The sequence below is a fragment of the Chlamydotis macqueenii genome, chromosome Z (genome assembly GCF_036417535.1).
Source record: "Chlamydotis macqueenii isolate bChlMac1 chromosome Z, bChlMac1.mat, whole genome shotgun sequence".
NCBI lineage: Eukaryota > Metazoa > Chordata > Aves > Otidiformes > Otididae > Chlamydotis > Chlamydotis macqueenii.
In genome coordinates this window covers 12607455-12633704 of record NC_141593.1, presented here as the reverse complement: position 1 = coordinate 12633704, position 26250 = coordinate 12607455, and the positions used below count along the sequence as shown (strand labels likewise).

The 26250-nt window shown below is 35.7% G+C and overlaps 1 protein-coding gene across 2 annotated transcripts in view; it reads right to left on the bottom strand.

Moving 5' to 3' along the window:
- Positions 1-26250, bottom strand: part of WDR70 (WD repeat domain 70) — a 125070-nt gene that overhangs the window by 19505 nt on the left and 79315 nt on the right. For both annotated transcript variants that reach the window (XM_086771031.1, XM_086771030.1), the window contains exons 11-13: positions 18079-18178; positions 11432-11516; positions 10423-10561 (exon numbers count right to left, since the gene is read on the bottom strand). In XM_086771031.1, coding sequence (XP_086627157.1) covers positions 10423-10561; positions 11432-11516; positions 18079-18178 — 324 coding nt within the window. The remainder of the gene's footprint in view (positions 1-10422; positions 10562-11431; positions 11517-18078; positions 18179-26250) is intronic.

Below are 26250 nucleotides of genomic sequence, written 5' to 3'. Positions count from 1 at the left end.
TAAATCTACCAAAATGTAAGGTTACATGTTACATAACAAAATAAGGAGAGCATGTATAAATAATATCTCTTGAAAGTACTATTCAAGAGAGCTACAGAAAATTAAGGTTTCCTTTCATTGCTGTCTTCTTGTATTCCTATACTAACATTTTACATGTTTGTGAGTTGAAGGAAGCAATGACCTCTTATTTTTTGCAATTGAGTTGAAACTTTGACTTATATCCCACAAAATGTAACCACCTCCATATGTATAAGAACCCTGAGAAAAAAGCCAATCTTTTGTTGTTAGCAAAGTTTTATTAAACAGCCACCTATGTGTGTATGCATATACTGACCTAATGGAATATGGAGGTCATAATTTGCTGCAAGACTGGCATGATATCCAGTTTCAGCATTTTCAAAAACATTCCAAGGACTTTCTTTTTTTTTACATAAATATGAATCATCATATACTTCTGCAGCACTTAAATCAATGGGGCTATATTCTTGCCTTGCTACTGCAAAATGACTAAGTTAGAGGAGCTATATATTTTACAACGGTGTTTTAATTTCTTTCCCCTCCTTACTGCTTCTCAATCAGGCATTGTCTTCTTTGGAAACAATCACTTCTCTCTAAAGACAGTCAAGTTTTGAGGTTAAATAGCATGTATTGGTATTCAAAAACAAACACTTCATGTGACGTGCATTTTCAGATAATGCATGATAATGTACTAGCTTTTTCAAGTTCAGCAGTAAAGCTCCTCCTGCCATGCAGAGAAGAGGAAAGAAAAACATGCTTCCATATCAGTTATGCACTGTTGGATAAACCTTTCCAATTTTTCTCTCTCTTCACTGCAGGTACATCCTTTCACTCTTCTCTGACAGTTCTCGACTCTCAGTCTGCTTATACATTTGCTCCAAAATGCCAGAATTGATTATTCAGCTATCTGCAGCTACCAGACTTTTAGGCTAAGTTCACTAAATTAATGTCTGCTCTGGCAGACTCTAGGCTATTAATAAAAACTGTTTAAAAGAAAGTACACACAAATAAATCCGGTAAATGGAGACAATGCATCTATCTACTTCCACACTTACAGAAAACTATCCTGAGAAGGCAGAAATCTCTACTGAATGATGCTGACTTACAGCTAATATTCGTACTATCTCTGTGGTGAGTGTACAGGCAACATCCCACTTGTAAACTGGGAAAAGCAAAAGTGATTTCCTTGCAAATTACCACTAGAAAAAAAATACTGCTAATTCCAGATAAATACTGAAAATGGAAAGGGAACATGCTAATCCCTAGGCTTTCACACATCTCTAACTGTTGAAGCAAGAATTTATGGGATTTTGATGTAGGCTGAACTACGACACCCATTGTCCCCTACGTTGCTATTAGCAAGGTCAGAGGACAAGAGAGGAAATGTCCCAGCGTCTTTAGCAAGAGAGAATAAAAATCAGTGGAGGGAAGTTAAGATCTTAGGTAACCTACTTCACAAACTTAAGGTGTCTATAACTCTAATCTTTACGGGACTTCAAACTTTCACCTCCCTTTTTAGCTAATGGAGAAAAATAAGCATTTTACAGTGGCCTTCATCTAACCTACTTTAGATATCTATTTTAGGATGAGATAAAATCACAGTCTGGATGTGTTTATTTTTCTCTGTTGATTAGAAAAGGAGCCTAGAGTGACTGGATCAGCTGTAGACATCTATATTTGGTCAGGTGAATCCCTGCAGCCTACAATGTCCAAAATAACTATAGAAGAAAAACAGAAAACTAACAAGGATCTACATTACAGCATGTTGTGCTACTTAGATAAAACTCTCCAGTTCAAGGATGAAGGATCCTGGGAGCCAAATTAAATACTCCAAATGCAATAGGAATACAGCAGATACAAACTCCTAAAACGGTCCAACAAATCTTTAGATTCTTCGCTTGAAAGATCAAGTCTAGCTCTGGAGATACTTAAAAACTGAACAGGGATAAAACACAGCCTATATTCACCCTACTGTTTACCCCATTCCTAACCTACAATCTAATAAATAATTCCTTCAGAACTTGCTCTGAAGATATACAATTTAAAAAGTAACAGTAAGAGCTGCTGCTCTAAGAAAATATTTTTGGTTAGGAAAAGAAAAACTTGAACAAACCTTCTCTCTTTCCTATGTGCAAGCTTTGCTTCAGTGGCCATGACAGTATGTGATGGTTCTGTTTGAACAGCGCTGCTCAGATTTGCTGCACTTGGCTGTCCAGACAGCTAGATAAGCAGCATGTCAGCAGGGAAGATAGCGAACGTGTAAAATTACATTCTGACCATGGTTGTAGACTCTGTAAGGACAGGTCACCACAGCAGTGGCCAAATGGGGTTTTTCCGACTGAATTCAGTATTTACCTTAACTGTAATTTTTACAAATTCCAACATTGCTAAAAAAAGCACCAGTCTGTCAAAATCAGTACAATTTATTTAGCACATCTATTCTGTCTTTTCTCTTATAAAACCCCTACATATTCATGATGAACAACTGCTTGTGCAATGCAGTATCTTTCAAACATGTAGGAGCTTAAAACATTATTAAACAACACTAATTAGGAAACTTGACTGCTTATTAGTGGGTTTAAAAACAAACAAACAAAAAACAGTAACTACCTTTCAAATTAACATTACTTGTTATCTAAGCCCATAGCTGTACTATATTATATTTGAGAGGGGCAAGCAACTTCAAGTTTGTGCTGAAGCGAGAAATAAAGTCTCAGGTTGCCTTCCAGCTTTATCTTCTATAGTTCTCAAACTTACACAACATCAAGTTGATCTGACTTTAGTGATACATCTTCCCAGAAGAGAAGGGAAACGTACAAAGTTATTTCAGAAAAAAAAGATTTATTTATTTCAAAGGATTTCTAAGTCTTTAAAGAAACCATTAAAATATTTGTATGCTAACAGCTAAAGACAGCTTCCCACTATCACAAAATCTTTTAACAATTCTTCCCCATCCTTATTTAGCTACCATCGCTTTTAAACAACTTTCGTAATTAGGAAATATATTAAAGCAGTGGCTTTCAAGCTTTTTAATTTTATAATTAAGATGGAACCATTTAGAAACTTCAGGTACTTAGACTGCTGTACAGGGAATACAAATCTAGTCTTTGTACAAATCTTCATGGACCACATGAAGTGGCTCATAGTTTTCATGGACTGAAATCTTCTCTGCAACTGCTTATGACATACATACATACATAACTTGTTAAAAGAGAGAAAAAATGCCTCAGAATATACTAATATACTCAGAATATACTAAAAATCTCATTATGCTGGGCTGCAGAAAAGGCACATAAGCATTCTAATTCCTGTCTGTCTTCAAGATCTCAAAGCTTCAAAAGAAAACACTCATTTCCTCCCTCTCATGTTCTCATAAAGTCAAGAAACAGGCGTAAAACACTTATAAGCAAATGTTTAAACACATTTTTCCCCAAATGTACTGGCACATTTTTCTCCAAATGTACAAAGAGCTATTTTCTTTACAATTCCATGCAAACAGAATTTAAAGGAAAAAAATGAAGAAAGAAAAAAAATCAGAAACTTAACATTCTATCTGAAGATACTAATAGAATTAGAGTGGTTTGGGTTGAAAGGGACATTAAAGATCATCTCATTCCAACCCCTCTGCTCTGGGAAGCGATACTTTCTGCTAGACCAAGTCACTCAAAAGCCCCATCCAACCTGGCCTTGAACACTTCCAGGAATGCGGCATCCACAAGTTCTCTGGGCAACCTGTTCCAGTGCCTCACCACTCTCACAGTAAAGAATTTCTTCCTTATGTCTAATCTAAACCTACCCTCTTTTAGTTTAAAGCCATTACCCCTTGTCCTATCACTACATGCCCTTGACAAAAGTCCCTCCTCCAGTTTTCTTGCAGGGCCCCTTTAGGTACTGGAAGGCTGCTATGAGGTCTTACCTGCAGAAATACCACTATTGTACATAATCATCAAGGATCAGACTAGATATAAGGAAGAAAGTTTTCACAATGAGGGTAGTGGAACACTGGAACAGATTGCCCCATCCCTGGAAACATTCAAGGCCAGGTTGGATGACGCTCTGAGCAACCTGATCTGGTTGGAGATGTCCCTTCTCCTTGCACGGGAGTTGGACTAGATGACCTTTAAAGGTCCCTTCCAACCCAAACCACTCTGTGATTCTGTGATGGCTGACGTGCAGAATGGAAAGTAACGTCAACTTTAGCACAGTAAAGTCAAAAAGTTAGTATAGTAAGGAAAGGCTTTTTCATATATACGTCTTTCCTTCTACAGTCACCTTGATCTGTCAGCAGAGGATCTGCATGAGACACCAGCTACATTAACTGTGTGCTCCCCTCCAGGAACAACAGAGGTTCTACCTTAAGAATCATAAAAAGATAATACTGCTCAGAGACAACATTTATTCCCACTGCATGCTCTGTAATTTATTTTTGCCCGTGTCTTAGATCACAGTAGTGATCCAAAACCCAATGTCTTGGCGTGCCATGCTGCTGTACCTGGAAAAGGCTGGTCTGCCTCCTGGATGCACCCACCTGGGGGTGGGGCAAAACATAGACCAAGTAACTCTTACAACACTGCTGCATTTTTAATTACAAAAAGATTAAATAACATATTTGAACCCATGTCATTTCCAGATGTCTGGAAAGCTGAACAACAAACGCTATCACTTCGCTTCCACTCTGCTTCCTCTTTTGAGCAAGAAGATGGTTAACACTCATATACGGATACTATGCATGCTCTGATCCAAAAAAAAAGGCTGCTCACACAATAAAAATATACTAAAACTATATTAAAAATCTACTTTAAACCCCAATTGCAAAAATCTTCAGGTTTGAGATTCCCCTGGAGCTCTTCCAAGGAAAAGAGCCAACTACAATAAATAAGGTGGGAAGTTAGGGAATATCTAGAACGCATTGACCTGCTATCATTAGATTTAAAATACTCATGAGAATACAGTAGTAAAGGAAACAACATTAATGTTTTTCCCTTGTGAAACATGACTTAGAAAATGTGTAGAAACATTCAATAGAAAAGAGACCAGAAGTGTATAAAATTTATAATTTTCTATGTAGAAACTAAAAATATTCTAAAACCGTTTTCAGAGGCCAATAATTCAAAGCAGAATCTCAATACAGAACATATGGATAGCAATGCTGTATCACTTATCTTTCAAGGTACAGCTATAAAATATATTCTTAGAAGTGAACTGAGACACTGAAGAAGACTTTCCTATTTTGATAAATAGTTTGTCGTCTTTTAATCAAGACAACAAACTGATTTCCTTGTAATTGCAAGGTAGGGTATTTTCAAATACCTGGTTTGTTTAAATTACAGCCACATTTTCGTCACAGTATATCACAATACTAAGACGGACAACCTTCACTTACACTCCCTACTCCCTGTTACAGTAAAGAAACCTGCACAGTTTATTTCTCTCGGATATCTCAGACCTCTAGTGACAGCTTCCCTAAAACAAAGTACATGCTGCTGCAGGATATACAAAGGGAAGAACCACATTGTCTTCACATATATGAAAGCAGAGAACAGAAATTGTCAAGTTACCTTACTATAAAAGAAAACAAACTCCTGTGATTCATCTTTTATATTTTTTTTTTTTGAACTTCAATCAGCACAAAGATTTACTGGAGCTTAAATATCCTATTTTCTTCCTTATTGTGGAAAATGTAGATTTTCCTTTCAAATAAAATAAATAGCTTATTAAAAAAAAAAAAAAACCCTAGAAGTAGCATGATGATCTCTTCCAGAAGCCAAAAGAACTTATTTTTCTTAAATTTAAAAGCTTTAAATCTTAGTGAAATGAGCCACAGTGGAAAAGCCCTCTACTATATTACTGCATCTTATAAATAGTAAATGATATCGTTTGAGGTCAAGGAAAGAAATACTGCAATCCTATATCAACCGCACATAAAGGATGCTGGAAGTTTCATATTCCTCATTCCTTCTCTCCTTTTCACTCTTTAATCTAAAAAGAAGCTTTATTTATAGCTTGTCTCAGAAGACCATCCTGAAACATCCCTTAGAGGTATTCTCAGGTGTATTTAATAATTAAACTTGTGCTTGAATTTGAGAAACTAAGAAGATATTGAAGAATCCTCCTAACAGAAACAGGTTTCCCAAAACAATCATTAATCTGTATTTTTGGACTGCAGTTATCTACAAAAACCTGCAGGGTATTTTGAAAACTTGCACATCTCATTTTATAATGTACACGGATCTCATAATCTTGGCTTATTTTAAAATTAATTATTACTTACATTTAAAAAATAGCAATTTCTGTAATTGTACAACTTTTTTTCTTATTCAGTGCCCCCTCTCGCTTGGCAGTAACGGGGTGTACTACTTTTCCTTTCCATATGGGGAGAATGACTGCTCTACTGCTGCCAAAATCAATCTTGTCTGTAATAAGGATAACTACTGGGTGATCTGTTTGAACTAGCCAAATGAATGACAGACAAGTGAGAGTGATCCAAGTGGCTATCCACGGCTATTTTAAATTAGATTGACATTGGGGAAATGTTGCGTACCCAACTCTGTTACCCATATACTAGGTATTTATAACTGGTTCCCATGAAGATCTCATACTTGCATAACCAAAACAAGAATTAGGAATAAACTCTCCCTGACTTGCATCTGACCATGAAATCTCCCTTCCATTCCAGAAAGAAAGTGCAGTAACAGACATCCCAAAAGATGAGACCTCATCCCAAAGCAGCTACAGGTCTTTCTTCCTCTCATACTACCTGAGGAAAGGAGAGGGAAATGGCCTCTGAGTTTCTGTACGTACACTTTGCACCTTTCTCTTGGCAGTTACATTTCCTGACATCTGTTTAACTCTCCTCATACATCTAAATGGAGTGAAGAAACATTCTACATACAATTTTAAATCTCTAACATAAAATAAGCCTCAAATGCTCAAATAGAGAAAGTTTAAAATAAATATTTTCTTGAGGATATTTGAGGTGAGAACAAAAGAACTGTTCACAGATAATACTGTCAAGAAAGAAAAAACAGAGACAAAAATCTATGAAAACACTGCATGTGCATAACAGGATTTTTTAAAGTTTGGTAATTGTTAAATTACAACTGTAATTGTACAGTTTAGCACACATAACTATGGTCACGGTACAAAGGCCTCATAATTTCCAGTCACCGCTGTACACACCGAGCCAGCGTAAGGCTGAAGTACTGCTCACAGAGCATCAGCTTTCTTATGAGAGAGGGAGAGGCAGGAGCTCCCATCTCCGACTTTTGATCTAATCTGGTAGTAAGTAAATGACCCTGTCAGTAACCTGCAACATGGGTAATTTCACTCCTTGATAAATTCATGGAAGAAAAATCTACTGAGTGCTATTAATTATAAAATTCCTATGTCTGCATCAATCTATCTCTAAGTCACAGATCAGTAGAGGCAGAACAGGATAGTCAGAGAAGCATCATTGTGTATGCAGCTCGGAAACAGTAATGGGTTTTCCCATGAAAACTTGAAAGAAAAGGTGAAAAAAGGTTTGTGTGGTATGATGGAAAAGAATGTCAGACGCAGCTTTGGTCAAACATTCTCATTAAATATTTTCCCATTACCCTCTAGGTTCATTCACAGGCCAATTGTACTGGCTATTTACCAAGGAGGTTTAAGACCATGTTTACTGCTCTTCAGTGTTTTTCCATTTTCTAAGCTTACCAGCATTTCCTTAAAAAAAACCATTGTGAAATTTAAAAAGTAACACACTAATAGTTTATATTTTCTCTTCACAGTAGGTTTTCTGTTATTCTGATTATATATTTTCTACCTCTAAACTGGTACAGAATTGCCCTCAAAAAGCCTTATTATTTTAATTTTATACTTGAAATAAATGACTAATGATGCTCTTTTTCTTTAGCAATTTGGACTAAATCTAATTGAAATAACTGAAGTTATTTTCATAAGGAATGAGAGCAGATCAAGCTCTTTGCAGAGACAGATACTGGTATATTTGTGCTTTTACTACAAATATTGCCATAATATATGCAATTCATCTATGCAATGTCTAATAAAACAATAGAAAAATTGAAGATACATATTAAAGCACTAGACAACATACAATAGGTAAAGTATGGTATTTAGTTACAGAAGACAAAACAAACTCTTAGACAACATTACATGTTTATCTTTAATTACATTAACTGCTATCTGCATTTTTGAGAGAGTGTAAAGAAAAAAAGGGAAACTACTCTGTAGAAAGCAAGTAATTACTATACTGCTGAAAAAAATGCTTTGGTAAACTACATGCAAAATATTAATCTACCAATGTATAGGCCAGTGGTCTCTCCAAGAAATGTACCCCTTATAAAATACAAAAGCCAGTTTCTTGAAAATTAATTTGTTTTTAGCATGCCTTTATGCATTTATATTTCATCAAACATGGCAATTTGAGAAGAACACTAATGAAAAAGCTGACATACTTGAAAAAATATGCTGCTTTTATTTTATGACACCATTTATAGTAACTTTTAGTCTTTTAGATTCGGGTTGATATGTTCTGTGTTCTTCTCAGGTCTGTGGTGTTGAAGCTGGAAGCCAGACAGACTGATTGTAGAGGTATTATTAGTGCTGACTCACTGAAAATTATGTCATAATATCAGCATTTATTAGTCTAAATTCTTCACCTATTATTTCTGTTATTTTCATTTGATCTATTACATTCAAAGTAGGAGAATAAGAGTCTTAAATTTTTATAAATACAAATTAAGAAAAAAACCAGCAGCATTAAAACTCTATAGAGAAAAGTAATTTACTACAGTCTTAAAAAGTACCATATAAATATCAGCACCTATATAAATTTGTCGTAAAAACTATGAACCTGCTGAGAATACTTGAAATTTCACATACTTGAAATTTTACTATGTGAATGGCCCCAGTGAAGTCTCTTACTAACTCCTAATTTTGTTTTCCCAACAATTTCCTACTGTTGGTTCTCAGCTGCATTCTCAGCTCTCCCTTGCATTTTGAAGCACAAGAACAGAAATTTATCTCTCAATTCGGAGAGAAACAGATAGCAAAATGATCTTTTCTGGACTCTGCTGTAGCATTGTCAACCTCAGCAGATAAACAGACCCTCTACTTCAGAAAATTTAAAAAAAAAAAAAAAAAAAAAACCAACATTTTTCTGGGAGACAAAGTTAGCAAGTGAAAATTTTCTTTCCTTTGAATGGAACAGGTAGGTCAGTGAGCAGTAATTCTCACTATGTAATTTCTTTCAAAGATAAACAATCCAGCATTGACAAGCTTCTCACTCTTGCAGTCTTAGAGCTCAGGTAAAGCTTCTATACACTCTTACTGACTTCACCATCATTAAGTGGAGATGCCAGCATGACCACATCCAGACACTTAGTGCTAAGGAGTCCAAATTCATTTTGAATGGTATTGCTAAGCTATTCTGTTTCCTGTGCCCAAGGATAGAAGAGCTCCTACAACAACCTACCTTTCGCACTTTGTCTCACATATATACATATTTACATGTACAAAAATACTCGGTTTTAATACTTATATGAGAAAATAAAAATTCATTAGAAATTCTCATGAGTTAAGCTGAGGTTTAGTATGTCCCAAGGAGAAAAATTTTAAATCCAATTTATGCTATCTTTGGAGAAATTCTTTAGTACTAAATAAAACTTCCAATGTCCAATAAAAAAATAGATTTAGAATATAAGCATAACATAAAAAACAGGGAGTTTTCTCCCGTCTAGAAAAAAAAAAACATGCTTTCTGCTTTGACACAAAATCTGCATTTTTAATTTGCAACGCTGCTGCCACAGAAACAATGGATATAACATTCATTTCTAAGCAGATTTTGCTTTAGGATGCATTGGAAGAGAAAATGGGATTTGAAAACAAAGGTAAACACAAATGTAAATTCCATATAAATGCTCACCAGCACAAGGGAGTTTGGTCTACTACACCGGCTTAAGAAAAGTGCAGAAAGAGAAAATAATATCCTGAAACAAAGCAACAAAGCTGCTATCTGACAGACTGCAACAACTAGTGGGACTCAAGCATACATTGCCATACTTAAGCAATGGTAATTCTATTTTTATTTCTCCCACTCCTGTTCATTATTATCTATAAGCTCACTTACGTACACCACAAGAGTGAAAGGATCTTTTTTCAACTAAGATACTAAGCTTTTTTCTTCTGTACAGGGGAAGGCACTTCAAGCCACAGACTCTTCTGTATTACAGATTCACAATTTTATGTTTTCATGTTACTGGTGAGAATGGTATTTTTGATGGAGGGATTCCTAATAATCCCTTCCTTTTGCCATTAAATTGTTGCATTTATACAAGCTGGAGTTCATTGAAATACGTTCCATAGTAAGCACAATAGTTGACAAAAGTAAACTGAAATACTTACTGCATCCGTAACTTCTATCTCATACAACTTCTCGAATGTCTCCCGATAAAAGAAAAAAAGCTTCCCACTACCACCACCTTTCTTAACAGAGGTGCCTGTGACGAGTATTTTATCATCTGGGCTGAAACAACAATCTGTCCTGTTGAGGAAAACAAATCATCATACTGGGTTAACCAATAATTAATATATAGGGAACTTATATATAAAAATAATCCTTTCTATTTGTCAATCCTTTCAAGACAAAGCTTTAAAAAAATCTTTTGTCACCTGTCACCTATTACTATTGTTAACAGACACAGCTCACATGTACAACTGCAGCTCTGTATAGAACGTACAAAACTGGCAGATACAATAAAAACCCTCCTCCCAACAAAACTCATCTGCTCATAAGTCTTGTAAACTTCTCAACATGAAGAACAATTTTAAAAAAGTATTTTCAAATCTAGTTATCATCACTAAGTAAAAAAATACATCAGTCATTAAATCTGTTTTTGCTGATGATGCATTCCTCAATGGTGCAAGGCAATGTGTTTATACAGTGGTAAAAAATGTTTGTCTATTTACTTTTCCTTTATGCTACAAATTGTAGTCAAGATTGAGCTGTCCATGACCTGCGTTTCTTTAGAGTTGGATTTGCCTGTGCTACAGCTATAGAAATGCAGGTAGTATCGATAAAAATATTAAATACAACACTTAGCTCTATGCAGTACAATATAGTATTTTAGTACCAAAGAACACAGTCATGAGCACTTCTAACATCATAACCTCAATTCATACCACACACCTTAATGTTGTATTTCCTTTTCATTCAGCTCTTTTTTTATTAAACACAGACCAAATAAGAATGAGGATTACTTATATATTTCATCACACAAACCTAAGGCAATGAACTGGCCTCCTCTGGAAAAGCTGCTAATCTGACTAGACAGAAGACATAAGAGACTGAAAAATGATTGTTCGGCATAACTACTGCTATTTCTACTAGCTGAAATAAATTAAGAGTACTTACATTGGAAAGAAGCTGGGCAATCTTTCTGCTGAACTAAGAGGCTTTTTGAATTGTCTAATATCCCATATCTTTAAAGTATCATCTCCTGTGAAACAAAAGAGACAAAGATTAGCAATAAAGAATTTGTCGATAATTTTTTAGGACAAGGGGTAATGGTTTTAAAATAGAAGGAGGTAGACTCAGACTAGACATAAGGAAGAAATCTTTTAGAATGAGGGTGGTTAAACACTGGCACAGGTTGCCCAGAGAGGTGGTGGATGCCCCATCCCTGGAAACGTTCAAGGCCAGGTTGGATGGGGCTCTGAGCAACCTGATCTGGTTGGAGATGTCCCTGCTTCTTACAAGGGGGTTGGACTAGATGGCCTTTAAAGGCCCGTTCTAACCCAAACCATTCTATGATTCTATGAATTTAGGCATATGCAGAAAATTTAATCCTCCAATTCAGACACAAAAATAACAGAATGATACTGTAAAACCATTCAAAATGGGGTTGGTTTGGAAGTTTTTTGTCCTTAAATGACTATGAAAGAGCAAGGATGAGAAGTTCCACCTGCTGCACTCTACTAGATGAGAAACTTCTCCTCAGTGGCTGAATTCCATCATGGCAATCCGTCCTACCAAGAACCATTATCCACAGTGGAATCTAATTTATTTTGTGTTTGTGAGCACTGGTGCTTTGCTACTAGGAGTAAATTTCACTTTTAAGATATCAAAAGAAACAAGTTACCATGGATGGTCTAGATCAAAAACTAAACAAGTTTTATGTGTCTGGCTTCTACCTGCCCTGAAAAAATGATCAGGAAGAATGGATAGCACACAAAGCCTTCCCCTTTCTTTAGCAGGCAAACAACAACAAATTGCAATCTCAGTATGGAGAACAGGCCCTGGAATCAGTCAGAAATTCTTGGGGAAGGGGGAGAAGGGAAGCAGGTGAACCCACACTTGCTATAATGAAATGTTTTCACACCCCTCCACATCACCTTTGGCCATAAAAGCCAAAATTGATGTTACAGCAAGACATTTATAACAATTCTCATCTGTGTTTGCCAAACATGGTGTGACTGTAGGCCAGTAAAAGTCAGTCTCTTCATTCCTTTTCAAAAAGTTATGACACATTAACAAAGTGAGAATAAACCCCCCCCCAAAAAAAAAAAAAAACCCAACCAAAAAAACCCCACCAAAACAAAAAGAGAGAGAGTTATTCTACACCCCCACTGATCATCCCTCTGGGATAGGTATTTCCAGCATGAGATGAACTATAAAACTTGAGTTCTGAAATACCTCACTCAGGCACCTAGAAGTCTCCTTGGATTTGACATCAGTGCTTTCAAGGGTGAAAAAAAAAAATGACTTTCCAGCAACAATTCTCTTTAAAATTATCCAGAGATTAATTTTAGAAAAAAAGTTAAAAGATCTTCCTGACCTAGGAGGAAAGGGAGGTAAGGACTAGTAACCCACAGACTTGCTTCCCTACAAAGCACAAAACTTGCAGTGAAGTAATTTTATTGTCCAAAAGTATTTTGTGGATTCATAGCCTTTGAGATCAAGACCTTAAAGGAGGCTTTCAAAATAAATGTAAAAAGAAAAAAAGGTAACATGTTGTAACAAAAGAAATCAAGGCCAGCAGTACCCTTTACAGGGAAAGCGGTAATGTGTGGCCCTGTACATCATGTATGTTTATACTAAAGACTAGGATAACTCTTCACTACAAAATATTTTTAAGAAGTGGACAACTTAAATAAATTATGTCTAGAGCAAAGTATACTTCTGTTCATTGGGAAGCTAAAAAATGACAGGCAAGAAAAATGTTGAGTCCCTATTTTGGGAATATCTGTTTTCTTGTTGTTTCCCAGTAGACTCCATCCCAAGGACTTCAAAGCATTTGGTCTTGTAACATGAACCCTCCTTTTTCCAACAAAAAAACCCACTTATTGGCTGGATGTTATATCTAAAGCACCAGCACTTTATAAATGTATGCAAAGGATACCATTTGGCCACTGCAAATCTCCTGGATAGCAACAGAACTAAGGCTAGCAGCCAAGGCTGTTCTGTTCCCAGTGGAAGGAGCCTTGACATGATCTTCAAGCTGTAGTCCTGCCAGGCTTTAGCAGGAAAGATGCAGTCAGACATTTAGCTATAGCTCTTCTGCTACCAAGAAAATGTGATCTGCTGGTTTAAAAAATTAGACTACTCTAGAAGGACTCAAAAAATCATGGTTGATTTCAAATCAACACTGTCTTACACTGTGCAGAAATAGATGATTTAAGATCTGGACAGGGAGAAATGCTAGTAGAATGACTTGGACAATGCTGTGAAACTCATACCATCATTAAGAATTTGCCCAAATTAACTTTTTCTAATTAAAATTTTCTGTGTGGCAAGTAAGATATTGGTGCCTGATTCTAATCTGCATTTGGAGTTTTCTCACTGCCGCTGACAAAACAGATGTATTAGCTTTCCAGAACACAAACGATTTTTTCAAGTAGCACCTTTCCATCAATGCTTAAGGGGCTTCTTTATAAGAGCTGTAGCAGTACTGATCTGTTTTTAATTACTTCATACATGGACAAAAATAGTTACCCTTAAAGCAAAACATACAAACAGAAGTTGAGCAGTTCAGTATAAAGCATTCAAAGTAGTCTACTCAGATCATGCAGTATTTTGTTGATGGTAGACTACTCCGAAGCCTGGCAGGATTAAAGCTTTTATAGCATTTTTAGTAGCATTTCAAACTCTATTCTTTGCTATTTTAATAAGAAGGATACAAATAAACAGGCTCTGGTCTGCTATGATCAGGTAAGGCCCCATTATGCCAATGGTATCAAGCACTGGATTTATCAAGAGGTCGCAATTCGGTCCTAGAAAAATAGTCTTTTCTGAGCCAGGAAAGGCATTTTGTAAATGGCTTTGAGTCAAAATGAGGCCAATGCACTGATAATACATAGATGTTTCTGACTTTTTTTTTTTTCCTTTTCTGAAATACTGACCAGGAAGACAAGTACATGGATGCAAACAGGCCCAAAAGAAGCAAGAGTGCTGCGAGAAACTAAAAAAGCCTGAAGTCCACAACATCCTTCAAGAAAGTCCTATGTTAAAGAGCAAATCCTGCGTTGAAAGCAAAACGCAAGGATATATTCATGAAGATCACTGGGGAAAGCAAAGAAACAGGAAATGAGAACTTTAAAAAGAAAACACAGCATAGGAAAGGCACAGCATAACAAAGTTTACCGTGAGGAAGCTCCAGAATACGTTACGTTTATAAACCCTGAGCCTTTCTGTGAAGGCTTATACAACCTATGTGAGGAGAGGTGCCTTACAGAACGAGGCATATGCTTCTGCATTTTCCACTGGTTCTGCAAGAGAAGCTGAAAAAGCTAAAAAACAACCTTTGGAGGCAACGCAGGTTGGGATCACACCCCCTCTGAGGTGTGAGGGAGGGAAATCGCAAATTGAGGATTCTGCAGTTACACTTGGAACAGCTCTCAACATCACGTGCATCCACACCAGCCTGGCCAAATATTTACGTGCATTATCCTCTCTAAACATACGGAAATGAAGGATGTCAGAAGACTTTGCAAAAAGCCATTTCAGATCTAAGTGTTACAAATAGTTGACTATGCTAACGAATACATTTTTGACATTGTTTGAAATTAATATCAGCATTCAGCTCCTGAGAAATATTACTTGATGTAAAACTATTTGATTTTTAAAATGCTAATGTTTGTATTTACCACAAAGAGTACTCTATTATTACTCTACACAAAAGAGAAAGTTGCTGTACATGCTGCTGTATAATCCTTGAGTACACAGGAAACTACACTCAAGGTTTTTCTACTTTTTAAATCAATTAAATTGGTTAATTTAAACCACTTAAATATTTTATTTTTCCTCAAGAATATTGTGAAAAGAGATATACAGCAAAAACAACAACAAAAAGCCCCAAAACCAAAATACCAAAAGGGAACACAAAAAACCCCAACTTTGGAGCTCTAAAGAAAGCATGTATCTGCATGAGCTATCTGGTGTGAATATTTTTTGGGGGTTTAATGATGGTGAACTTATTTTCCTATATAAGTTTATGATTAAGACGGCACTGAGTCTGCACACTGTTCATACCACAGAAAACAAATGAACCATCAAACTAATAGCTGTGATGAGATTCATGAATTAATGAAGTCATTGCTTCATATTATGACAAAAACTAACTCCATAAATTCTGTACATACCAGAAGTCAAAAAAAGTTTTACAAACATTTTTATAATAGGACTCTAAGTGCAGTCCTAATCCTTACCTCTTCACTCCTTAAACAAAGAAAATGTTCCCCAAATACAATCTTCACTGTATTTTAAAAAAAAATACTTTCACGGTTACAAGTGTGCAAAAATATCACTTTCTTAAGTTTCTGTCAAGTTACTACCTAATACTCAGTAAGAGTAATACTGGGAACTCTCATAAGCAGCTCCTTAGCTTTTCATTTTCCCTTGTGCTTGCAGCTGAGCCCTGCCTCATCTCTCTCACATCCAACACAGAATCTAGATCAGATGCAGGAAAGGCAATCAGGCTTTCAATGAAAGTCCCCACTCCCCAAACAGCTATCCTCTCTTTGATCCTCGGCACTTGGCAGGTGTGTTAATCTATGAATGATGGATCCACATCTGCTTTTGCTGGTACAAATCCAAAGCAATACTTGCAGTAAAGCACTAACCAAACAAGTCGAAATAAGGTATGAATCCTTCTTATTCTCTAGCATAGTGCATACATAGCTTTTTTTTTCCAATACACTAGACAAAGATAGCACTTCTATCCACACTGAACAGACAAATTTCCATACAATTTTACATTCTGCAAACAATCAATCAACATTTTATACAGCTTAGAGCAGAGTGTGGTAGATAAAACGTAAGTAAGTGGAAGTCTGTTTAACACGATATCAAATCTGGAGACAGATGAGGAAGAGCAGGAAGTGCCACATGCCACTGGCAAAGGTCATTTATATGATCTACATTCATAAATGTGAAACATAAGAGAATTTATATAAATCGAGGTTTCAAGACAGCACTAGTAATTATTCCTCACATAAGTATTAATCTTGTTTGCTGTTAATATTTAAAAGTACACCGAGGCTTCTCTTTAAATCTTATAAAGAATGTCTGTGTGATTTTTTGGGGGGCAACAGCACTGGCAGACAGATTCAGCATTTCATGTAGTCCCTAACACAGATGGTTCACCTACTTTCCAAGGAGGAGAAGGTTGTCACACACTAAGTGTCTGGTTCAGTAGGGACCAGCAAGGTTGAGAGTTTTTACCTCAGTCACTTAGGACTCATTCATTATGAGTACAATGGCAGTAGAACTCTGGATCCAGGAGCCTGAACAGCACTTAAGAAACAATCCAAGTGCCATTAGAGTGCCCTAGTAAGCCTAGCACTGTTGAGGACAAGATTACCATCACCTTACTCTGAAAGATGTGATCCAGGGAACATCATGTTTGGAATCTTAGAAAGGTGGCAAGAAGAGGAAGCATGCAACACCAGCTGTATATCCTGTAAAAGCCACCAGTGCCACTCTACTTATCAGGAGTGGGAGGACACAAAACAATTGCAAGCTACAGCCCTTGGCTTGGAAGCTCCATCCTCTGCTTCACAGTTTTTGCTGCCTATGAAGATCTCTGTCCAGGTGATTTGTATATGTAATCTTGCTCTATCTATGTACCAAACTGGCCAGATGTCCTGTACATATGTTAGGCACAACGTTAGCCAACATTAACATATACTGCCTCTCCCTAGGCCTGTTTATTTGGCCTTGGGGCCATACTAATGCATACTCATAGCTTCTGGTTACAGCTGGTTTCCATCCAGACAGCTCTGATTGTGTGCTTGCATCTGTCTGCAAAATACTGGGTAGACAAATCTCTGCATGAAAAGGTTGTCTTAGGCAGACACTATCCTACCCAATACATCTAATACTTAGAGAATGAGTCTTCAATTATATCTTTGCCTTCTCAAGACTTGTTCTGTTATCTAAGATTTCTTTATAAAAGTTTTATCTGAAGTTTTAAAAACAAGCATTTTTTCCTGTCCTGTAGACATCTCAATTTTTTTTTGCTATTCAAATATATCTTAGCCACTCACTTCCAGTCATTAACTCTTGATGTTTGTAATACAAATTAGATAAAAATTCCTATTAGAATAGAAAATGACATTGCATAAGAAAGCTACTTGAGGAATTAATAATTCTAGAACAGGAAAACTGTTATTGAGAGGCAGTAATCTTCCCAGAAATAATTAAGTAATGAAAATAATCTCATTTTATTTTTAATTAAGCTAATAATTTCCTTATTATTTCTAGACAAGAAAGACCAGGAATTCTGTAATATAATCAGCAAAGTTCTCTTAAAATATTTCTTAACTGCTGTAAAATATGCTTTCAGAAACACAGTATTGCATAGTATATGGAAATAAAATATGCAAATTGTGAAACACTTTAGGTTTAAATCACTAGTATCTGATATTACTATTTTAACCTCCAGTATAAACAATTAAATTTAATGATTATATGACTTAATGACATTATAATTTAATGATTATATGGCTTGTTTAGTAAAGTTAAAAGTGTCAACACATCAAAGGGTTCCTTCAATTACCTACCTCCCCGGCTGGCAAGAACAGTACCATCATAGGAAAATGTCAAGCATGAAGTGTCAGTGCCTGGTGCGTGGGCTTGCCTGCAGTGAAACTTCGTGTGTACCTGTTTGACAAACAAATAGAACAGTAGAAAATTTGCTTATTTTGAGATACGATAACATTTCTTTATAGCATTTTGTGTACTCTGCTGCTATTCCTAAATGTAAGAAGAAAACTCTACATTTTTAGCAGGTATAGAAGCTAAGTATTTCTATAGCCTTTAAAAAATGTCATATAGGTTTCCGAATAGGCTTTCATAACAAGAGTTTGAATGCAAAATTTGACTTTTTCATAGGTTTAATTATACAGTCCACATTTCCGTAGCATCAGCGCTCTTGGAAAACTCCCACTAGCACTGAATAAAGGTAGTTATGCCTGGTTAAGATAAAAATACATTTTAGGACAGTCCTCAATACTCCTCTAAACAGCCTTATCGTTACAAAAAATACCAAATTACAATATACATACTTTGGAAAGGACTTAAAAGAAGGATTGGAAGAATTTACTTTTGCCAAATTTAATTCCTGCCAAAATTCATGGCTTATATAATAGAACAAAGCTCAGATATTCTGAGGTTTGTGTTCCATTTAGCTGTAACAAAATTCAAGTTTGGGAACAATGTATGTTAATTTTTAACTATTTCTGTTTTGCCAATAATCGTAGAGAAAAGCAGAAATTATTTTCAAGTTAACATTTTTTTCTTGTATTGAGCTGACTTATTTATTAAGTTACTATTTAGTAAAATCCCTAAATATTTTATTAAATAGAGAGGAACCTCAAACTAAATTTTAGCACTTCTTTAAAACGAAGCTTTCCTACTTCCCAACCAAAATCAAAGGTCTCAGCTAAAGTACCAAGATGCTTTTCATACACAGAAAAGGAAAATGGAGGAAAAGGGAAAAAACAGAAACAGATTAAGGAATTTGAGACAGGTTGACTCCTTTTTTAACAGCTAGGAAATCACACTTCTGTTTTACCCTTCTTTCCTAATGTAAAACTAATTCATACAGTTGTAAAATAAAGCATTCAAAAATTAAAGGTTGCCTGAGCAACTGTATCTCAACTTCCCATCTGATTAAAGCTTCATACAGAGGTGAAGAAGACAAATTAGTGACCTTAAAGTCCTTTATTTACCATAGCGATGAGCAAAACAGAAAATATGCATAGAAGTATATATTTTCAGAGGAGCGTTTGAACAGTATGCAGTAAGTCAGATCTAGAATCCCACTCTCAACAGTAAGAGGACAAAATACTGAGTAGTTGCTTAGTGATTACTATCCATCCAATGTATCCAATCTATACATTACAAGAGACACAGCTCTACACAAAAAAAAAAAAAAGGAGGACGTGATCATAAAACGCAAACAGAGGGATTGAATTAAGCTCGCACACAACTCCTCAGTGACTGTATCTTCTAGTTTTTGACCATGCACCTTACTAAGGCTTTTTTATAGGCTATTTTGTATGCAAAAGACTCAAGCTAGTGAAGTAATTCATGTTGTTTGCTCTTTCAAATATTTTTTCTAAATTTGGTCCAACAGCTAGACAATCTTTGTGTGATGACATTAACAACAACTGCAAGCTTATTTTGGTGTCCAGTTTCAGTCAAGTTTTGAGAGGAGTCACATAAGTCATTCCCTCCAAAAATGACTCTTCAACAAAGAAAGGAGGACTTCAAACACCAAGCAAATGCTTCTTACAGTGTATGGAGACAGAATATAATAGCCTACGTTTAGCCACAGTACTTGTTTTGAAATTACTGTAACTTCTAGGCAATTGTGTAAATCCTGGAGAAACTCTATGAACAAACTGCAGTTTACAACTCTATGTCTTTGGTGATGTTGTTTATAAATACTAAGAAACATATTTTATGCATCCAATTACATAAAATTTTCCAAGTATGTGGCAGCATATAAAGGATAAGCTGTATATTGGCTATCAGAAAAAAAAATATTTAATATTTGTTAAAAATTAACAAGCAATTAAAATGATGTATTTTCTGTCTAAAAAAATACCATGGACACTTGTAAAAACATCATAAATGGTTAATAATCACATCTAAAAAAATGACAGAAAGACTAAAATATTGTATTTAGCTATTTCAAGTAAATTGGAAAAATTTCATTTGGGCTCCACAACACTCGCATCCCTCCCTGGCAGTGTCATACTGACATACGTGTATTAAAATAACATTTTTTCATTTTTCTGACCAACTTTATGAAAGGGTATTTTTTTCCTCTCTTTCATTTCATCCTTAATCAAACTGAAATTCCTTCCTTTTGTCATGGATACATTTTAAAACAAAGAAAAAGATTCAGAGTTCAACCAATGTCTTTCCCATTTTACCAGTACAAAACCCCTAACATCTCTATAAACATAGACAAACAGATGGATAGTAAAACACAATGTTTCAGGCCATTTTTCTATGGCCAAAGATACTGATTTCATTTAGCATGGGTTTATGAATCCATTAATCAAACCTAAACTGTATCTTCCACGAATTTAACAGCTCACTTTAAACATGTCACCCGCTATAGAGCCTTCTCAATGAAGTACCTATACTTTGACAAGTTCTTACCCTATACCTTAGAAAAAGAAAAATAACAACATACAGATGCCCAAGACTCGGATATTATTTGCTTCGTAATCACAAAAATGAAAAGAACAGAACAAATTTAGTCCAACTCTATGCAGCTTCCATGCCTTAGGATTTCATGTCAAACGACACTTGTCTGACAGGGACAGTAAGATTGCATCAGCAATTCTGTTTGTCTTTAAAAATAAATTTGCTTAGTTTACCAGTAAAAAGATTGTTTTCCTAACTTTGAGCTTTGTAAGCTTGCCCTCCATATATTATCCTGCAAAGGAATATAACCCTGAATTGTAATACTAAATCAAATATTCTAAAATGATTGAAGGTTGCTCTAAAAATGATAGAAGGTTGAACAAGAAGTTTTTATAGATACTGGCAAATGTTCATTGCAGTTTTCAAAGAAAATAATCTGTTTGGCCTCTGGCCTCTTAACATTTTTAACAGATGTCTAATCTTGCTAACAAATCATTAGCAAAAAAAAATTATCTGAATGTTTCTTGCTGGAAAGACATGAAACAACAAAACTAACGTATACAATTCAAAAGTTTGATTTGGGAAGGAGAGAGCTTTGAAACACTAAAGATGTAAAGATAATTAGGACAAAGTGTATCTACATTTCTTCCTCATTACTCCTCTCCTTTTGGTGCAGAGGTGCCTGCTATTACGGACTACTAGTCATGTGCTATACAAAATCTGACAAGTTCATCGCCCCTTAAAATTTTTTTAAAGGTTTAGTTATTTCACAAAATTCAGCAACACACTATCTTCTGCAACTTGTTTGAAGGCTTTCTAGAAAATAACTCCAGCGATGTAAGCACTTTCTTTCTAGCTTTGTATTAGCACATAAATTTTTGCCAAGCAATTACAGCTGACTGGACTTGTGTGCAACATGAAATGACAGGCAGAAAACGTGAAGCAAAACCTAGGATAACAGATAAATGCCAGGGTTTGCAATATCACTGCAGTCCTCATGGGGAGAATGAGAACCAGAAGACAAATGGAAGTCAGAAGAAGGCTTGTGAAGCAGGGCGGGGTGACAGGAAGGAACATGACTGGAGCATCAGCAATAAATATTATTTGTAGAAAAATATGGGTGGATTGAAGAGGACCAACATAAGAAGTGAAAACAGTGGCCACGTGAAGTGCTTATCGCAAATGAATGACCTACAACAGAGCTGCATGGTTAGAGCTGTGTATAACACAACTGCTCTCCTTCTCCAGAATCCTACGTAAAACTCATTCTAGGAAAAGCAGAATATAGATCTAGTCAGTTTGTTCACCTCAGAAGCCATGCCCATGAGAAAAACAATACACTTAACCAACGAAATTTTTGAACTTCCCACATTGTTTCTAGGACACTATATTTCACAGTAAACTGACACTTTCACAATATTATAATGCTTCCCCCTCCCTTTTTTCTTTTAACAAAAGAACTCATGTCCCAGCCAAGACATTATTCTTCCTTCTTGTTTCTAACACCTTCAAGATTTTTTTAAAAGTAGAGACAGAAAATTAAGGTAGGTCTCACTGAAAGTGAGATCTACAATATAGATCTCACTATATTGTGAGTGATTGATATGCTATATCAATCCTTCCCTATATTATAGAAGTGTAACAAAATTTTCCTCATTTATTAGCGTGGACACAGTCTATCTTGTCTACAGCAAAAGGAACTCTATCCAACACTGAGTGTGTCACCAGCAATGTGCAATCTCCTCCAGTTTGCTCCAGCACAAGGAAGGTGTATTCTGAACAGGGAAGCTCATCTCCAGAGATGTTTCCCATGTTTGCTTACCAGCTGTTCCCCCTCTTTCACACCAACGAATGCTTCCAACCCTCCTTGAGAGAGCTGGAAATCGGGATTTATCACTGGTTTCATACATGAGGCAGAAGAGCAGGACTAGCTGGGCACAGAAGCCAGACAGGCAAGTCTCAAGTCATGTAGGGCTGTTTGAGATTTAAACGAGTGATTCCACCTGACTTAAGACATTTTCAGCAAAATAAGTGACAATATTCAACTGCAAAAACAATAATTTTTAATAAACACAAAAGCCTTCCAAGACAATATGTTATCATAGGCCAATCTCAAGGTGACAAAGGCATGAGCTATAAAGCTGCAAGAAGAAAATAAACAAACAAACCAGAAACCTTCTTTTTAGTCACAACTGAGCAACACTCTCTGGGTCTTTGCTGAAAGTGATCCCACCAGAGACAGCCAGCAATCTCAGAACTGTGATCACAGTCAACAAGACTGGTTCCCAGGGCACAAATTAAACTCTCCAAACAGCTACTTCCCCATCCCCTCTTCAGTTATCTCTACTGAAAGAAGTGTATTTGCTTTGCTTTCAATTATAATTCAGAAAATAAATAGAACTTTACTTTCTGGCTTTAGTATATCACTTACAAATTATCAGGTCTACATATGCCAGCAGAATTCAGGAATTTCTTGATTTTTTTTTCCCCTGAGTAGGCAGTTGCAGACTGTAACAGATGCTTGCCTTAAATCTCTGTAAATATGATCTCCAGGTTTTCAGTTTATGTGACAGATCTTCAATACCACTTCCTGTGGTGTAGATCTGGATGCTGTTTCAGTAATGACCATACAGATGCAAAACAAGATTAAGTTGTGAAATTTGAGGTTTTAGTGTTTACATGATGACACTGTTACATTATTCGTTCTTCTCTGTTATTTTCTAACTCAGTGACATCTATAAATGTATCAATAGCAGACCTGAAAAACTCCTTCCTTTCACTCAATCCTAATTAACCAATTATGAATACAGTAATCTAACTTTATTTGCCATAACAAAGACATCTGACTGGCAACTGTATTTAACTGTCCTTGTGTCCATTATATTCTCCTCTGTTGCAACTAAGGCCTTTTTCTAGGTGGAGGGATTGTATTCTAGGGGAGGCAAGTCTTCGGCATTTCTTTATTTCTCACTCAGCAGTGGCTCAATATCCTCCAATAATCTTTCACATGTATGTCATAGAGAAGTTTTCCTAGTTATTCGCAATTACAGAAAAAGTAAAAGGCTTGGCACTTTAAAAAAATATTCTGTAGTTTTTCTTGAGCAACTGTTTTGCAATTGAAAACCTACATAACAACAACAACAACAAAAAACCCAGGAAAGATAACAGCTCTGTAACTGTTTTTAAAGTTCATAAAATCTTCAGTCTCTTGCAATGAATCATGCATTGTATCGTGGAACTATGAACGAAAATAAAAACACAACTGTGAAATGCTTAGTCAAGAAAATCTTGGACTGCTACAGAAAACAGCATCCTTAGAAGACACACCATTCAGCAGTGTAGCCAGCCAAGGTGAAAAACGATTGAGCCTTTTGTTAATTGCAATTGACACAAAAATGTTGATTTCCATGGAAAAAAAAAGAATCTCTTAACATTTACACATAAGGCAATGAGGCAAGGCACCCGATACATTTGACTATACATCATTTTAGACAAAACAAGGCAGCAAGCAGGTTGGCTTGCCTTAGAGATGTCTATGAACCACTGCAGAGGGATGAGAAAGTCCTTCCCATCTGCCCATACTTCCTTCACCACTTAAGAGCATTCAATTTCTAAGAACATTGCTGACCACAGAAACAATTTCATCTTGTTTAAGTTAATTCATCAAGAAAGATTTCAGGAAACAATTTTAGAAAGATGGCTTCTTAACAGCACTGCTAAATATTTGCCTAATGGTTTGAAAATGAAACCCCAGCTGAATGTTTAGCTGCACTGTCAAACTTTGCATTTGAGAAAATAATCTATCTTGGCCACAAAAATGATAAATATTACTAATAAAAATAGCTTTTGGAAACTATTCAGTTGGCTTCCTTTAGAGATTTTTTACACTGCATGAGAAAAACGTACAAGATGTAAAAGAAACGTTTCTTTGTATCTTTTCATAACTTATCTAACCCATCTCATCCTATCCTAGCAAATTTACGATTTTCCTCCTTTTGTAAATAAAAAAAACCCAACCTCCTTTCGCCTCTTTCAAAACAGATTAATCACTCTTAGACTTGCCCAGCTGTTGAAGGTTCCTTTGCGTTCCAGAAAACAATCAAATCTGATCAATGTCCTTCTGTAAAAGTTTCATTAAAAATTTAGTTAAAACATACTAGAACCCCACAAAAAGTCCATAGATTTCTTCAAACTCATGTATGCTAAGACTGGATGTTTCATATCAATCAAAAGTAGCCTTTCGCCTCTTGGTAATAAACAAGTAAAAATATAAAGAGGAAAATTATAAAGAAGCTACAAAGATGTCTTTAAAAAAGCAAGTACCACAAAGGTATTCCCAGTGTAATTCAACATGATTTCTTATATTCTTTCAGTCTTCAGGGCTCCCAAAGCTTAAGACCCATTTTAGTGATCTTACTAGAGATACAGGGTGCGTAGAGTGAAATAACTGAAAATATACAGGAATTCACATAAAGCTAATATTTCTGGTTCAGTAATATTTGAGCCAAAAAAAAAAACTCATGGCAATTTGCCATTACTTATCAAAGGTGGCTGTATAATAAATCTACTTGTTGAAAAAAAAAAGTAGCTAAAACATGTATATTCCAACAAGATGGGTGTATTTCTCAGAGAAATTAATAGTCACTTTCACTAATCTTCTTGTAACAGACTGAGCTATTATTTCTTCTAGACTATTTGATATTTCTGATGAAAATGTACTGTAAAGCATTATGCCATATTTCCCTTGCTTATTAATTAAAATAATGCAATGTTTTAAAATACGGCTTTAGTTTTATTTATTTGAGTGGGAAGGTAAAGAAGGAAGAATGTCTCAGCTAAACAGGTAAGTGGTGTTTTGCAAAATGAAGTATTTTAGTGATAAAATGAGCATTCTTAACTCAGAGCTTCAGCGGCTTACAAATAATGTTGCATAAAGTGGCTGAGCTTACTAGCTCAATATACCTAATCCTGATTTTCAAGGATTTCAAGGATATTTGAAATTTTTCTTAAAAGCCTCTAAAAAACAACAACAAAAAAAATGTCATTATCACTCAGCAAAGTAATTTGCTGAGAGAAGTTCTTTTTGAGGAGTTAAAGCAAACTCCTTTTCTTCTGTTACAGGTCAGCCAGGCAATTGTGGATGGTGGCGCGATGCACCTTTTTTTAGCAACCAAAGATATGCTGCTATTAATTCACAAATGCAGTTGCCAAAGGCTCTCAATTTCAAGCTACCTTTAACTCAGAATTTCACCTGAGGAGTTCAGTAACTCCAGGATTGGACCCCAGAGTTATGTATGAGTAAATGTAATAGTAAGAAGCTGGAGGGGGATAGGGGGTTGCCGGGGAAGCAACTCAAGCAAACTTTATTTTATTTCCAAGCAATATTCCTATCTCAGCTTCATGATCACTTCTTTGAAATTGCTTTTTTTTTCCTCACAATGTTTTTATATAATTGACTAGCTAAATAGACAAACACATAAAAACCCAACACATTTGTAAGCAAAAAATTGGCAAAGTGGAAAAAAAAAAATGAAAAATTTTTGCAAAATTTTTGAAAACTGTTCCACAGG